Source organism: Gadus chalcogrammus, chromosome 22 (genome assembly GCF_026213295.1).
Source record: "Gadus chalcogrammus isolate NIFS_2021 chromosome 22, NIFS_Gcha_1.0, whole genome shotgun sequence".
Taxonomy (NCBI): domain Eukaryota; kingdom Metazoa; phylum Chordata; class Actinopteri; order Gadiformes; family Gadidae; genus Gadus; species Gadus chalcogrammus.
Genome location: NC_079433.1, coordinates 8,107,792 through 8,125,291, shown reverse-complemented (window position 1 = coordinate 8,125,291; position 17,500 = coordinate 8,107,792). Strand labels below are relative to the sequence as shown.

Genomic DNA, 17,500 nt, shown 5'->3' with positions numbered 1-17,500 from the left:
CAGAATGAAGGAATTGTGTTGCTTATGCTCAAGAGGTTATCTATGGTTGTGGGCGAAATTAGCGTCTTTTTTAATCAGCTGAATCCGTTAACATGATATTCTTTCTTTTTTACAGATGCCATCGTTGGGGTAAAAGACTCCTCTAGGCTCGGAGACGATGTGGCGACCTGATTGGCTGAGTGCGACATGACGGGACGCTCCGGGGCAGAGAACCAAAGGACTTTCACACACATGAAGAATCACAGTTGCCTTGATCCACGCCCTCCCTTTCCTTGTTGACTGTTGATGTCATTACACCGTCCAGCAATACACACAAAAACCAGACCGAAGTGAATGCGACCGCACACGTCATCCGGTTCATGAATCGGTCTGAACTCTGTCGACCGGCGCAGGCGGACGCAGATCGCGTGTCTACCTGAGGCTGCCCTCACATTTTATGGAGGGCTCGCATAGTGGCCTGACGACTGGGGAGCTGCCCGGAGGTCAGGGACATCCGTCTCATCCTGAGTCTCCTCAGGGAGACTCCCAGCCCAAGTCCCCGTCCCCGCGGCGGCCCCGGCAGCAACAGGCTCCGCCCCCTCAGAAGCCCCATGTCGCCCCCCGCCCGACAAAACAGCCACGGAGAACGCATCCTCAGCGCAAGCGTCTCAAACACCAGCAGCGGAGTGTCGAGTCGGACGCCATGACGGAAGGTAGCCATGCCGAAGAGGCGACGACGACGACGACAAAGACAACGACAACAACAGCAGCAACAGCGGTAGCGGCAGCAGAAACGACAACAGCAACTAAAATAACATCAAAGGTGACCAGGGTTCCCGGTCCGTCATCTGGAGTCCCGGTGTGCTCTGCCACCGGTTCCGTCCCGGCGGACCAGGAGACACCGGAGGGAGCGCCAAAACTCAAACGGGAGCGCAAGCCTCCGAGGCCCGGCAAGTACGTCTGCAGCTACTGCGGACGGGCGTGCGCCAAGCCCAGCGTCCTGCAGAAGCACATCCGCTCCCACACCGGGGAGCGGCCGTACCCCTGTGCCCCCTGCGGCTTCTCCTTCAAGACCAAGAGCAACCTGTACAAGCACCGCAAGTCCCACACACACCGGGTAAAGGCCGGCCTGGCCTTCCCCGAGCCACGGTCTCTGGAGGAGCAGGGGACGGAGTCGGAGGAAGAGGCCAAGCAGTGTCCCTCATCCGCCGCCGGTATGGAACGCCAGAGCAGCACAGCCTCCACCAAGGGCCACGAAAGCGACGGGACTAAAGATTTGTCCGGAGGGATGGACGACTCTTTTGCGGTGAAGAAGAGACTGGCCATGCGTCTCAGCAGGGGGAAACGCGGCCCCCTGGACTCGTCTGAGGACCGGTTGTCGTCCTCCCTCTTGGGGAGCAGAGGCAGTACAGAGTCGGGCTACTTCTCCCGCTCTGAGAGCACGGAGCAGACCCAGGACAGCCCCCCAAACACAAGTGCCAAAAGCTACGCCGAAATCATCCTGGGTAAATACGGACGTCTGGGACACCTGCAGAGGATGTCTCGTCAGCAAAACCAGCAGCTGTCAGGCGAAGAGGAGAAAAACATCCCGTTTACAGTGCCCAAGAAGCAGGTCATTGACCACATCACCAAGCTCATTACCATCAACGAAGCTGTGGTGGACACTAGTAAGATTGACAGTGTGAAACCCAGGAGATTCTCCCTCTCCAGAAAGGCTAGCTCAGAGTCCCAAAAAAGTGTAAATATTAAAGAGCCTATCATGGATCTCCCTAAGAGTGAGGAACCTAGCTATAAAAATAGTGGCTCCATTACTATGGGTGTTCCATGTGAAAGATTTCAGCATCAGTCTCAAAAAGTAGACCCACTGGCTCCTCATACAACACCAGCTCCTCTGTTACGGAGTCAGTCCATGCCATTCACCACGAGTTCTTTAGATGCCTCAGGCAAAAGCCCCCCAAGGTTTCGCCAAAGTCAATCCTTTGAACAACGGACGCCTTCTCAAGTCCAAACGTCCCGTCGCTTTGGGATGCTACGACGGCAGCCGGCTATCGAAATACCACTTGGTGCTGAACTTCCAAAAGAGGACCATTGCAGTTTTCACACATTTCACCCAGAAAACTTGAAAACCACGGTGCCTGACCACACGCCGCCGCGACTGCAACCCTACAAGTCTGAGGCATGTGGCACTGAGTGCAAAACCTGGGAAGGTTACAAACCCCACAAGCAAGGTGTTGGTTCAGCACAAAACTATGGAAACGTCAGCGTGTCGTTCGCTAACCAAAAGGACCACCCCAAGGTCATCATCCATTCGGTTCGACCGGGTGCGCAGGCCATGCGTAAAAGGCGCAAAGAAGAAAGCCTGGAATCCGACGACCCTTCCTCCCCGGTCACGTGTCCCTCCCCCTCCCATGCGATCTCAGCACCTCCTCAATGCAGAGAGGAAAGCGCCGGAGCTCACGAAGACACCCGGAGACCCAAACCGCACACCCTCTCGGTGATCCAACACACGAGTTCCTTTGAAAAACAGGACACGTCGTGCGCCGAGAACACACGCAAAGAACCGCCAAACACGTCCCCGACACGTCAGGACCATCTCACAGCGCTTCAGAAGCCCCCCCACAAGCAACACCCGCCCGACCCGACGCCCCGAAACCTAGTCCACCCACAAAACGTCCGGGTTCCTGAAATACTGGTGACGGAGGATTCGAACATGGACACCCAGTCGTCTTTCAGGACCACGCCTGCGTCGAAGCAGCCCGAGAAACAGGAGGAGTTCCAGTGGCCTCAGAGAAGCCCCACCCTGGCCCAGCTCCCCATCGAGAAGCTCCCGCCCAAGAAGAAGCGCTTACGCCTGGCGGAACTCGCCCAGTCCTCGGGGGAGTCCAGCTTCGACTCCGGCTCTCTCCCGCCACGTAGCCCCAGCCAGGACAGCAGCGCGTCCTACGCGTCCAGCCGCTCGGCGTCCTTCGAGGAGTCGGGCCGGCTCGACCTGGAGGTGAGCTCCTCTGCCACGCCACTGAGGAGGTCCAGGGCCTCCCACACGCTGACCGTCCCCGGGGTGCACCCGCACCGGGAGATGAGGCGGTCGGCCTCGGAGCAGGCCCCCCACGACGCCCAACAGGGCGCCCTGATGTACGAGAACCGCAGCAAGTCCTTCGACTACAGCTGCCTCTCCCCCGAGCGCTCGGCCGTGGGCTGGAGAGAGAGGAGGAAGTGCCTCCTCCTCAAACACAGCGCCGTCAGAGATCCGGAGGAGGAGGTGGAGGAGAAGGGCGCCGGTGATGATGTGACAACGCCGTCCGCCCGTCTGCTCTCAGCGCTCGTCAGTGGCACCGCATCGTCATCCGACGGGAACTCGAGGGCTGCGGATTGCGGCGCCTTAGAGGTCGCGTCTCCTTTATCAGACGACAGGGTGTCGGGTACACCGGCCCGAGAGCTCTTCTCTCAGTGGAAACTCAGCCAGAATATTCAGCTGACAGGCAGGAGTGATCGCACTCTGTTTGACGGCCCCGCCGGTGAGGGGAGCTCCTCCGTCCAGACGGGACATCCCCCGGGCCTCCCCCCTCGATGCATCCAGCACTACCCGGGAACACAGGGTCTCTCCGGGGCAGCGCGGGCTCACTACCTCCCCATGTCCACGGGGCTGAAGCTCGAGATCCCCTCGCACACCAACAGGGAGTACTACAGGGTCCAAGCAAGCCCCCTTCCGACTCCCATCCCTTCTCCCCCAAACATAACCATAAACCCCGAATTGTTAAGACCCCTCCAATCCCCGTCGGTGGCGGTGCGTCTTCAAGCGGACACCTTCCTCCCGGCGTGCGCCATCTACACCACCCAGTCTCAGTCCGTCCCCCCGGGGTCCCCCCTCCGGCCCACCAGCATCGTCCCGTACATCGCCAGCGCCTCGACCTCTACGCCCCGTGGCCGCGGCAGCGCGGGTCCGGAGGCTTCGGATTGGTCCGAGGACCTGCTGAGGCCGCCGGGCACGGGCGGCAGCAAGCGGATGCTGTCGCCTTCGAACAGCATCGAGTTCAGCCCCGAGTCCCAGCAGCAGCAGAAACGGGTGAAGGAGGAGCAGCAGGAGGAGGAGGAGGAGGAGGAGGAGGAGAGGGGCGTCAGGGACAAGGCGTCGGTCGACGCGGGAGGTCGAAGCGAGGAGGGCGACAACCGGCAGCGTCCCGGGGCGCGTTCAACCGCCAGACCGATCGGCGCGTCCTGCCTGAGTCTGGAGTCCGGCACCAGCAACAGCTGGTGCTACCTCAACTACATGAAGCCCAACCCGTTTGCGCTGGACGAGAGCAGGCCCTCTGTGTACTCCACCTGGTCCACCGGCAGCTACAACCCCAACCCCCCCGGGATGTCCAGCGGGACGGCTCTGTCGCTGCTGCAGTGCAAGCAGAGCCTGGGCCCCACCATCTACACCACCTGCCCAATGGGCCTCAGCAGCGTGGAGCCCATCCGGGCGGAGGATCACCAGAGGCCCGTCGCCACGGAGGTAAGGACACACACATCACCCGCCGGTCACTGCAGCACATCAAACAGAGGGAAGGGTGGATTACAAATAGAAGGCAAGGTAATGCAAATTAAAGGTGACGTATTATACCACCAGGTCTGAGTTTGATTAGCCGTTACAAGCCGCTCTGGCATCATGTGTCCACCTATTACAACCGATGGATGAGCAGCGTTTGCGTCCCCTGGGTAGGCTGGTTGACGCAGTCTTTCAAAGCAGCTTGTAACGGCTCATCACACTCACACCTGCTGGTATAATATGTCACCTTTAACATTGACTTGACAATCATACATAGATATGACACCTCAACTTTTTCCGTTGCATTCTGTGTCCTGATCGTCTCAATCCAACGACAAGCGAACTCTAGCTCACCGAATGCTTAAAACCTCGGTTGAGTGGTGTAGCGCAGTGAGTCGAGAAACAAAAGATACACTTTCTCTAAGGGACATCAAATTGAATGGGAACCCCCCCCCCCACACACACACACACACACACATTCCTGTGTCCCTTGGGCCCATGCCAGAGGAGACTGGGTGAGTTTGCCTTGTCTGTTTGCCTGCAGGTCAGCAGCAGCTCGTCATGCGACAGAGAGCGCGCCAGCAGCACCAGGGAGGAGGCCTTGTCAGCAGAAGACAGACGCTCAGATAAAGGAGACGAAGAGGAGCGGGAGGAAGAGGAGGAGGAGGAGGGACCAAACCAGGCCGCTAAATATAGACACCCACCCCAGCCATGGACCTGTGGAGAAGGGTAAGAAAGCACACCTTTTTATCATTCAGTACTGTGTGCTGTATGTGTGAGTGTTTGTGTGTGTGTGCACTTGTGTGAGTGTGTGTCACACCAACGTGTTCATATCCAAACTGGATAAATCCCATGAGTGAGAAGCAGCAACTGGGAGTGTCGGAGAGAACCAGTTGATTCCCCCGCTTGGAATACAGAAAATGATGGCGGACAAAACAAGAACGAAGCGAACTAAAATAAACATGAGACGGCACTTGTTTTACTGTTGTGAGTGTCCTACGCCTCAGTAACAGTCTAAACCTGTGATATAACTGTCGCTGAAAACACTCCAAACGTATGGATTGCTGGAATCGATCGCAGCGGAAAAAAAACAATCAACAAGCACTTCAGAGGCGTGTCCCAGAGTGTCACATGATGGAAACCCTCCGGCCGCGGGGAAGGCGGGGTCATGTGACCCGCTCTCCAACCAAGTGCCCATCTATTGCGGCTGGGTACCGTAGCGATGAGCTTTACCTTTCCCTCACCGCGAGGAGCTACACACAAGCGGAAGTTGACAAAGCCAATAGACAAGCATTGTGTGTTAGCTTTCAGATGAGCAGGGAGAGGGATTCAACAGTGAAGGCCCACAGCACGGTAGTGCCCCGAGTTCACCTCCCGACGTTATGTCATCGAGGGAAAGTGGTGCAAAACGATGCTGTCATTCGATCATCCTGATCTATAAGCTTTAATCCCGTATCGTGTTGTGGGACATGCTAGTATTGCAAAATTCGGAACCTAGATTACGTCTTGAGGCTTTGGACAGCAGAGTGTGGTTCGGCCTGAGCCAGGGGGAACTAGGAATTTGTTCAGACAGCGATCATCATTGTGATCTCGGCCTTCACCGTCTGACCTATGGGGCCTTTAGCTCACGATGCATAACAAGAGAAGCGGCGCGAACGAGGGACGTGATTTAAGGGCAGAGGGGTAGCATCTGTGTGGGTCGTGTGTGTGTGTGTCTGGGGGGGGGGGGGGGGGGGGGCTGAGTCTTTTTGTTGACACGCGACACAGCTCTCCGAAACGAGTGAGTCATGCTCGTCTCTCCCCCGACTCTCCCCCCGGGCTCTCCATCTCCCCCGAGTCTCAGCCGGAGTCTCTCACCCGGGGGGGGGGGGGGGGGGGACAACAAGACATGGCAGCAGTGTACTCCCCACCCCTACACACAACCCTGGGATGGCCGGCCCCCTCCCTCTACAGTGCAGTCCTCTCCCCGTCCCGGTGACATCGCCCAGGCAACAGTGCGGGCTGCCCCCAACAGATCGATGCGCTGTGGGTTCTCACGCAGGGGTAACAAAGCCACTAAGAGCTGGTTACAGGTGGTACGCGGCCCGCAGACGCCCCGGGTCTGGTTACAGGGGGATTGATCGCGACGGCCCCCCCCCCCCCCCCCACAATGATGAGTAAGGCGGGGATAGATTATAGCGCCGGTTACAGACAAGAATCATACTGATACTCTGTGGTTGTTGTTGCTGTGTTGTCTTTCACAGATCCAGGCAGCAGTCTGGCCGAGTGTACGATCGCGGTGGACAGGGTGAGTGTGAGGAACAGGAGGGGGAAGCCCCAACAAGTGCACACACACACACACAAACATGCACACAACACACACACACACACACACACACACACACACACATTCACACACAGACCGCCCAAGTGCAGTTCTAAAGCAACGAACACAGGTATATTTCACATGTACAGTTCAATGAACACGTCTATGTATGCATGTATCACGTCTATGTATTTATCTTCTCAGCAAAGAGAGGACTCTTGGCTGTCATTGTGGGAGCAATCATGTGAACAGTGTTTTTACAAGCGTGTTGGTTTGTCGTCGGCAGGAAACCTGACGCAACACACGAAGGTTCCCGGGAAGACGCATTACAACGAGGCCCCACCCCCACACCACACGGATGAAGGTAGCGTGTTTTGTTGAGAGTGAGAGTGTGTAATGGCTGTCTGTATATTTACATATATATGTTTGTCTCTATGTCTGTCTGTTTGTCTGTCTGTCTGTCTGTTTGTATGTCTTATTGTCTTTCTGCTGTTTCTTGAGTGTGTGTGCGTGTCTCAGACAGTGGGATTGTAGTTTACTGAAACTGAAAGTGTAATCCACCAAAATATATAGGAAAAGCAACAGTTAAACTGAAGTTAAAACTAAATCTGAGTTTACAGAAAAAACTCAAACAGAAACAGAAACAGAAACCCGACTTTAAAACTGAATAGAAATACTACACAAATGGAAAGTCAATTTCATCCGTTTTAATTTTCTTGATCCTAAATCCCTAATCGTAATTCCCAATTGATTTATTTGCATTAGATGGCGAAGGAATATGATATATATTTAGATATGAATCTTAATTGCGATAAGGGAGACTACCTCAGAATAAAACAGAAGGTCTTTCAGGGCTGAATTCTAATCCGCTATGATAGTCAATCATTTGTTTGTTGTTTCATTTATTTCAGTTTGAAATGTTTGCCTATCAAAGGACTGAGGTAGCGTTTAATTGCTGCTATCTCTTCTAGCTTTGTTCATTAAGCTTTGTTAATACTGAAGGCTGCCACTTTAAATTCCCCTTGCAGTTGTTTGTATCAGTAAGTACGCTGTAATATCCAGTAATGCACAACCCGACTATTTTCGCCCTAGTTATTATTCCGAGAAAGTATTCATAAAATCTGATTGTGTTCGGGCGCCCCGGAGTCTCCCCGGGTAGAGCACGTACCATTAGGGTACGGGTTCGATTCCAGGCCCGCAGTCATTGTCTGGCTGTCCTCCCCTATCTCACTCCAGTGTCTTCCTGTCTGACTCTCACTGTATCTGTCATGAATAAAAAAATAAATAAAATAAAAGCATTTAAAATGAAAAAATAAACAAAAACATAACTAAGAACAAAAGATTGTTCTCCTCTTTGTGTTTTTGACCAACTCGACTTCTTCTTCTGTCCTCCTATGAACCGTAGGCGTCTTTGACGGCGCGTCCTTTGACCACGTCGATGAGGAGCCCCCGGCAGAGTTCCCCCCGGCCCCCCCACAGGAGCGGAGCGGCACGTCCGACATCAACAACAACAACGAGGAGGACGACCCCCACGAGGACGCAGGGGTCAAAGGCCGCCGCAGGGCTCCGCCGGCCTCTCCCACCAATCAGAACGCGGGAGAGCCCGGAGGCGGGGCCGGCGGGTCGCCCCCACGGACCCCCTCGGCCGGCTCCAGGCGGGCCCTGTTCGCCCGTCGGCAGCTCTCCCTGAGGACCCCCCCGCCGCCCGAGACCCCCCCGCCGCGGACCTCCAGCCCGTCTCCTGACCGCCACCCGGCGACGGTGGCCCCGGCGACAGGGGCCCTGGCTCGCACCCGGTCACCGCCCGGTCTCCCCCGGCCCCATTCCCCGCCCCCCGTCCCCGGCCCCGCCCCCGCCGCCTCCCCCAGCTCCTCCCCCGGCCTTCAGATCCACCTGTCCCCGGTCGGGGGGGCTTTGCCCTGCGGCGTTCAGAGCCTGAGTTCTGCTCCCAAGGCGGGTAGCTCGGCTCCGACCCCCCCCCCACCGAGACTGGGAGCCGCCGCGGGGATTGGAACCAACACACAGGTGGGTGACTTACAGCGCCGCCCTCAGGGAACACACGGCGCCACGGCGGGCACGCCTGCTGCGAAACCAGGGTGTTTGTTGTTTTTATTTCATTAGTTTTGTACACATAACATACAATTTACTAAATCTAATTTTGCATTCGCCGATTGCATGACTGGATGGCTCGGCTCTCTGGGTTTGAGTAAGCGTGTGTGGCACATTTACATCCCAACGGGTCAACATTGGAAACAAATATAGATAGGCTAACACCTGAGGTTTTTTTTAGGAACATCCTTTTAGGGGAGAGAGAACAGCCACTATGTTCTTTTAAACTGTTCAAATCCAGGCCACCCTCCAAAACCTTAAAATAATCCCAGAGACATCCCAAATAGGTGCAAACGTGTTGTTTTAGTTCTGGGCAGTGGTGATAAAATGTTGTCCCGGCCTATCATTAACAACCAAGAAACCGCAACTCCAAAAGTAGCCTCTGGGAACGTCTCAGCGGACTCTAATAAAGGGAATACACAACGGCGTCGACACCTGAAGAGGCCCCTGTTGTGACTGCAGCAAGTGTGAAACCCTGAGAGCAGAATCAACAGCATAACACGACCGTTTTAGAGCACAACGTGTTGCCTTATCTGCGTGTCGATCCGTGGAAGCAACAAGCTAACTTTGTAGCTGTTGTAGCAAACAACTCATAACCATGTTGTGTTCTTGATGTGTTTATAGGAGGCGACGCGGGCTCCGCTCCAGACCCCCGTCCTCCCACTGACCGCCCGGACCCTCCGCCCGGACCCGCTGCCCCCCCCTCCGCGCTCGCCCCCGGGGCTCCTGAGCCACCTGCCCCTCCACTCCCAGCAGCCGGCCGCCGGGACCCCCCCCGGCCGGACCATCGCCATCGGGGGGATCCACATGATCCAGCCTAGACGGGCCCCTCCGTACCGCCCCGCGTGCGGCCCCGGCGCCGGGGGCCCGTCCCCGCTGAGAGGGCGGCTGGAGCAGGAGGAGGAGGAGGAGCAAGAAGAGGAGGCGGGCCCGAGCCCCTCGCGCGGCGACGGGCGAGGGGCGTGCGAGGGGGGCCGGGGCCAGGGAGGAAGGAAACCGCCGGGGCCGTGGCGCGACCCGGGAGCGGGCCCCCTGACCCGCGGGGGGGTGAGACACGTGGCGAAGAGGCGTGTCCCCCCAGAGACCGAGCAGGAAGAGCAGCCGACGCCCGCTGGCGAGACACCGCTCTGATGCAGGCGGGAGAGGGGGGAGGGGCCTTTTAAAAGGGGCGGGGCAAAAGAGACAGAAATGGAGGCTGGAGACGCAGTCGTTCATTGGCTGTCCAGCTTTGAGTCGGAGGAAGAAGAGAAAGAGCACTTATGTACAGCTTTGGAATGATGCGATGATGTTATTATATGAATTATATATCTATCTATATATATGAATATATATATATATATATAGACACTATGTTGAATATGCAGTATGTTTTGTAAATCTTTTTTTTATCCTCTTGATGTCATTGGTGTTAATTTATTGACGTGCTATTATGCAATCTTGTACTTTGAACAGAAGCAGCTGGAGAAACGATAAGACAGTTCAGTTTTGTGTTGGCCTTTTTTCCGCCCTAGTTAGCCCACTTTTCGACAGCTATAATATACAGTTGCTGTGTTAAAGTACTGTACGAGCGAGAGTTATATGGAAAGGTACTGCAAATATTTATTCACATGGACCAGTATTTTTAAAGTGCAATTCCTGTAAAGATTGTGTTTTTTTCTAAAGTCATTCTACGTGGTTGTGTTATTTTTATTTAACATTTTTTTTATTTGTTTTTATCTAATCTATTTGTTCTTTCGTTTGTCTCTGTTTTTTTTCCAAAGCACAGGATCTAATCATCTCCTTTAAACGCTTTATGAAATGAAGATCTCTGATGAATATACTCCTAGGGTGCACTGACACATAAGTCGTTGTCAAAGAGGACACTTGCTTTATATACGCAGTAGCTGTTTTTTCTACAGACACGTGTATTTTTTGTGTTGTTGCTTTTATAAATGATACAATCACCCAATTGTCATGTTCATGTTTGCCATTAAACTTTTCATTTTTACAGATTTATAATAAAACTGTCATTTTCATTGATTTGTGCTTCCATTTCTGTCTCAGCCTTTGAGAATAACAATTGAATGCAATCTATTGGGGTGGGGGGGGGGGGGGGTGAACCTCAATCCCCTTGCAGTGCAGTGGATTAGGTCACCACAAACTGGCGAATGAAACAATCCAATTAGAGACCAGGCGGTCAGGGGGCCATGTTGGTACTTGAGGCAGGCTAAGGATTTTTTGTTAGTGTATCATGTGAAAAATAGCTCCACCCTGTGGTCGTATAAAAGCATATATAGTTAGATATGTGGATAAACTGTCCAAATATAGATGGGCTTGTCTATTGATACTTATTTTTGTGGAGATATACTATTGCTTACTAGGAAATTATATAGGCCTATAGAACACGTGTCTTCCGATGTGATAAGTCATAAAATGATTTCAAGAAGAAAAGCTTTCTTTGTTTCCTCCTAAGACTTGTGTCGTGTGCTACCGCTAGATGACTTTCGGCAACTATTATTGAAACTTAGTTTGTACATTACGTCATCTGACAGACAGCGGGCTCAGAGGTCCATGGCTCACAGACCCGTGTCAGGTAAGTGTTTTGGCATCCTCGTAGACTGTTTAACTCGAAAATACGATCATTCCAGTCTAAAAAAGTCTCCATCTGTAACTGTGGGCACACAGATAGTGGGTCATGTCCACATTGTTTGAACATGATCATTTATGGGCACAAATTGTTGGACTTTGAAGTGGGCAGATTGAAATGGGTTTGTTACTATGGCAGCCCAAACATATACCGGTGTGGGTATAGTAGCGAGCGGGAGCAGGGGGGCGTTATCCGTCTCTTCCAAACGCCTAGAAACCTCTCTTCCTGTTGTTATCAATGTTTGACGAATTGGAAATCAGGGCGACACATTCCTCTACGCAGGGGACAGTTATGGCGTTATTCATGTTCTAGTTATTTGTTTTGCCACATTCCTGACTGGTTGGTGTCTAACGGTGGGGGATAGTGTCAAGTCACACTTCAATGGGCATTTGCAAATTGAATCCCCTTTCCATATATGGGCACTTAACGCTGTCAATTTGACCCATGTCACAATTAATCCCAGTAGTAACTGCCATCAAAGAAAAATGTTGATACTGTCTCTTAAATAGTGGCGGGCAGTTGTTACAAACCATAAAGAAAGTTACATTTCTTAACAAATGGTTGTTCCAGGTGATGAGGACCTTTAGAAGTGTAAACATAAATTGTACGTACACACAATTCCTCATTATGAATTATGTCATGAATTTATTTATATATATACATATCCATTTTAGTAAAAGAGAACCAAATAACCTTTTGATTTAGAATATTGAGATGTTGGAAGTTCTTTTTTCCCCTTCAGCGTAGTGCTCCAACTCAAAAGATGAGTGCACTTGTGAATGTGATTTAATTAAACCAGAGTCTGAAGGTCATAAGGGCCACTATTTCCCATGCCTCACTTCTTGAGAAAAAGTCATAAGAACGTCAGCAAACGTCTGCCCCTGACTATCTCCAAATGTTAATCAGACACACCCCACATCAACCGCTCCGCTCAGCTACCTCAGCTGGACGTCTGGTACCGCCACCGCTAGGAGCAAGCAAAAGCCGATCATCAAAGTAACAACTCTTCTCTGTTTTAGCACGGCAGTGGTGGAACTAGCCCCCGGCCAATGTCAGGACCGCAGAGTCGCTCACCAGCTTCCGCAAATTACTCAAGACTCACCTCTTCAAGGCACTTAATGTTCTCACATATTGTATCTGTACATCCTCACACTTAAAAATAGTACTTAGCATTGTGTAGCACATTATTCTAGCTAAGATTGTTGTATATGGGGAATGGGTTAACCTAACGATTGTTAGTGCTTGGGACTCGGTTCTATAAATATCCTTACTGTACCAACGTCAATATATTTTTTCTCTTCTTCTGGCAAATGTATTATTGTCATAATATATTATTGTAAATGTATGATATAATGAAGTCTGTGGGTTGATTTTGTGTAGTTTTCCGAGATGGGGTTTACAACAGCAGACTGTGCAAGGGGGGGGGGGGACATATCCTACACATGTTATCCCATAGGTCAACACACGTTTCCTTCTTTGTAAAGGAAGCATTGTTTCAAAGATCACTAGGTTATTGTGTCTGCTCGTATCTACGTCTGCATACCAGGGAATGCCTCCACACACACACAGACCCCCACACACACACACACACACACACACACACACACACACACACACACACACACACACACACACACACACACACACACACACACACACACACACACACACACACACACACATCCAAACACATTCCTTCTCCATACTTTCTGCCATCCGGAAGAGGACCTGGATAAGGGCACATTTTTCACGGCCGTGGCTGTCGCCTCACCGTCCTCTGACGCTGTCCAGAAAGGCCCTAGAGGGAAAAAAGGCGGACGGCGTTGATATTCAAGCTGCGTCTTAAAGGGACACGACGAGATATCTGTCAATGAGTGTTCGCCTGTCTGACTCATGAAACATGATTTTCCCTGAGATCCATTTAGTTTGGTGCCTTAATGGTTTCACCAGGGCTCACTTGTACTGACTTCCTCTCGCTGGGTTAAGTTCCACACCGAGACAAGTTGTTTGATTTCAAAGTCCTTGTCTGCATTTCCCGGTCAAGGGTTCCCCATTATGGCGCTATACCGGCTTTTATTAACCTCCACCAGCTGTTCCCTTGTAGTCTAGTCTAGAGTGTATGAGTGACGTGTGAATCCCTAAATTGTTGTTTGAAAATGCTATGGAGGGTGATTGTGCTGCCCCCCCCCCCCTCTCCCCCCAGCCTGCCACTGGTCCAAAACTTCACACACACAAATATTTTCCTTGTCATGAGGGGTCAGAGAAATACTTGCCATTTCAATCAGGGTGACATCATTTGGCCATTTCCCTCCACACACACACACACACACACACACACACACACACACACACACACACACACACACACACACACACACACACACACACACAGCCAGCCAGTTTCCCCCCCCTCTTCTTTCCTCTCACAACACAGTGTTTCCTGTGTAGGAGTCCCCAGATCTGTTTATTTTGTCAGCGATGACGGCAGAACCCGGGATAACACTGTACTTTATCGTCAGCAAATGTATGCATGCATAGGTATAATTAATTAATATCTTGTATTCAAAAGAGCAGGGCCCTGACGGCTCAGTGTTGGTGGCTGTTAGGGTCCGAGCTTCACACAATGACACCGATCCTCAAACCCCATTTCCCCTTTTTAATATATCCAGCTTGTATGATGGTTTGCACTGGGTGAGTTCGGGCCTGTGGACGTGTCCATTGTTCCCTGTATCTTTCCCCCAACTGATAGAGACTGATGGACGCACCCCTGGACACAAGATTCCACCCCAGACTCTCCATTAGTGTGTGTGTGTGTGTGTGTGTGTGTGTGTGTGTGTGTGTGTGTGTGTGTGTGTGTGTGTGTGTGTGTGTGTGTGTGTGTGTGTGTGTGTGTGTGTGTGTGTGTGTGTGTGTGTGTGTGTGTGTGTCATTCTGGTGAACTGTGTAGGTGGTCCAGCCCCCCTGGCTGGTCAGGATTTCCATTTACAAAAGATAAATCGCACACTACGTCTGTCTGAACACTGTTAAGAGATTAGGAATGTGTGTGTGTGTGTGTGTGTGTGTGTGTGTGTGTGTGTGTGTGTGTGTGTGTGTGTGTGTGTGTGTGTGTGTGTGTGTGTGTGTGTGTGTGTGTGTGTGTGTGTGTGTGTGTGTGAGGTGTGTGGGTGTGTCTGGTGTTTGTGTGTGTGTGAGCGCACGTGCGTGTGTCATGATAGCCAACACACATCAAGTTACTGTATGTAAACAACCCTTCATCACAGTGAGATACTGAAAGGGCCCCCCCCCCACCCCCCCCGGGCAAGCAAAAACTCCTTTTAATGATCAAAGAAGACTTGAGGAGTGCAGACAGAGAGATCCCTTCCTACAGGGAAGGGGTGAGGGGTGCAACATAGGAAATAACTACATGCACATCCATGTGTCTATAAAATAAGAGCTCTTTAAACTCAACTGGGGTTCCAGGATGGACCGATCCACTGTCTCTCCAGGGGATTCCTCCGGCTCCGTATTCCTGCAGACAGACACACTTCCTCTGGCCTGACGCGACACACACACACACACACACACACACACACACACACACACACACACACACACACACACACACACACACACACACACGCTGAGGAATGCAGGGAGCGGGAAACAGCAGCACACAGCCTTGTAAAGGAACGGAGGTGAGGAGATACTGTTGAGGGCGGGGCCAGACTGCTCAGAGGGGCGGAGACATTGGAGGTGTTTAAATAGAGCTGGGGTCGAGGCAGGGAGGCAAAAGCCGAACGCACCTGCTGCCTCTGTATAACAAGAACTGCCTGACCACACCACAACTGGGACTCTCTCTCTCTCTCTCTCTCTCTTGCTCTCTCGCTCTCTCACTGGGATCCACTGGTGTCTGTCGCTAATACAAACCCTGAGGATTAAAACCTAAATAAGGCCATTCGGGACAACTTGTGCAAAGTGTACTTTAGTAAGAGAGCGGATAACGAAGATGACCCGAGTGATGACTTCGTCTGTGTGCAGGGATGTGCTGGCCCTGGTGCTGTTCTTCGTCCTCATGCAAGACGGTGAGTTACTCTAATGGGTTGTTTATTTTGTATTGGTGCATTCGATTATGGTTCTTCATTGTCCATATGATATAATGTCAAATCAAAAATAAAGTATTATACATTTTATGTGTAGGTTAAATATAATGTAGGCTATACTTTCTGCTTCAAGAAATGCAGTTGTAATACAAAGAGCCTAAAAACTAGCCTGAATATGGAGTATTTAGTGATTATTAAGATTACTTGATAAAATGTATAAAAGTGATTCTGCATTGAAATAGTTAGGCTACACAGTGATTTTTTACTTAACATGGTTATGCAAACATGTACCTTTTAAATTCCGTTTACGGAATTTAAAATAGTTTAAATATATATATAAATATATATAATTAGTTTATTCCAAATAGCCTTCTGCTCAAAGGAGTAGGTGTAACCTGCAGCATTCCAGTACATCCCTGAACGTATCAACAATGTTGCCCTGCCAACCTCATTTCCACTGGGAACATTAATTGATTAAGAAGCAATATAATCAGAATATTTGCCAGCTTTGCAAGTCCTTGTTTGACTTGGCACAGATTCCGAATCCCTATTTGCGATGATCGCTTGAGATTACAATTTCAGTGAGCCACACCGATTTGCGTACTCACAATCACTCCTGGGGACACTGACAAGCCATGACCCGCCACGTTTTGACCACACGCTTCGGACATTACTTTGCACTTTTTAATCTCCGGGCCCTTTTGTGTTTGTCTCCAGGTCTCGGACTCCCCTTATCAGAGCCTTCGGAGTCACCGACCCAGAGCGCGCCCCCGCCGCCCCACCGCGTCAGGACAAAGCGCTGCTCGTGCAACAGTTGGCTGGACAAAGAGTGCATCTACTTCTGCCACCTGGACATTATCTGGATCAACACCCCGAGGTGAGAACCTAAACCTCCCTCAGCCACCTCCTTCGGGAACACCTACGTTATGAATCAGCCAAATTCAATGTTACATATCGACGTTTTATATTGACACATGCCTTATTAGGCCGATACGATTTAAACAAATTCAACACGACGTAGTCTACACACGTTGCAATTACTGCGCAGTTTTAAAAAAATAGAGGAAAAAAAAAAAGTATAACAAATATTTTTTTTCCTCCCCAGTAAAATGGTCCCGTACGGCCTTGGCAGTCACCTGTCCCGCCGCCGCCGTCGCTCGGCCTCACGCTGTGAGTGTGCCCAAGGACGGGCCGACACGACCTGCTCCAGCTTCTGCCACCACAGGTGAGAATCTCCCACCCTTCCTCGGCTTTAATCCTCCTGGGAGATAGTGTTTATTAGTTGTACTGTCTGTATGTAGCCTCGATTAGCATCCAGATGCTAATCGAAACAGTGTAGCCCATGTGTCTCAGGGCCAGCGGCGGTCATGCGTGAAGAGCCGGTTGCGTTTCAACAGACAAATCAGAGAGGCCATCATTTGAAGGCGCGCTTTGGAGGAGATACCATCAGAGATGGGCTTACCTATTCCTGCTTATGAGGGCAGTACGTGAACATTGAACAAAACCTGCACATTCCTTGGACGCTCCTAGATGTGTCAGTCACATGTTTATACCAGCATGCTATTTTAATGTTTCTTCTTCTTGTAAAAGGAATGCGTGTTTGTGTTCATCAGTTAGTGTTCGGGGTAGTTTTGACGCAAGGTGATTAGTCACTAGGCGATATGAGTTTATCCGAGGTGATTCCTTTCTAGATTGCTTAAAGATAGTGGAAATTTCAGCACCGAGGCCACGGTAGTAAAAACAAAACTGATTCATCAAAAGACTAGATCAATTCAAGTCAACCCAGTACTCTGTACATTGACTGCATGTATCTTTGAAGGATTTCCAAGAAATGTTGGCCTTTTCTTACCACTGGTTTCTGTTCCCCTCCCACA

At 51.2% G+C, this 17,500-nt stretch overlaps 2 protein-coding genes across 2 annotated transcripts in view; both read left to right on the top strand.

The window, feature by feature from the left end:
• LOC130376239 (transcription factor HIVEP3-like) overlaps positions 1-10,052 on the top strand; it is a 10,872-nt gene extending 820 nt beyond the window's left edge. The window contains exons 2-9 of the mRNA XM_056583461.1: positions 518-811; positions 878-4,111; positions 4,154-4,474; positions 5,052-5,236; positions 6,751-6,794; positions 7,099-7,176; positions 8,218-8,837; positions 9,546-10,052. Of these exons, the coding sequence (XP_056439436.1) occupies positions 518-811; positions 878-4,111; positions 4,154-4,474; positions 5,052-5,236; positions 6,751-6,794; positions 7,099-7,176; positions 8,218-8,837; positions 9,546-10,052 (5,283 nt within the window). The remainder of the gene's footprint in view (positions 1-517; positions 812-877; positions 4,112-4,153; positions 4,475-5,051; positions 5,237-6,750; positions 6,795-7,098; positions 7,177-8,217; positions 8,838-9,545) is intronic.
• A 1,410-nt stretch (positions 10,053-11,462) lies between these two features.
• Positions 11,463-17,500, top strand: part of LOC130375943 (endothelin-2-like) — a 6,932-nt gene continuing 894 nt past the window's right edge. Inside the window, exons 1-4 of the mRNA XM_056583115.1 lie at positions 11,463-11,493; positions 15,565-15,608; positions 16,344-16,503; positions 16,732-16,851. Of these exons, the coding sequence (XP_056439090.1) occupies positions 15,599-15,608; positions 16,344-16,503; positions 16,732-16,851 (290 nt within the window). The 5' untranslated portion in view covers positions 11,463-11,493; positions 15,565-15,598. The remainder of the gene's footprint in view (positions 11,494-15,564; positions 15,609-16,343; positions 16,504-16,731; positions 16,852-17,500) is intronic.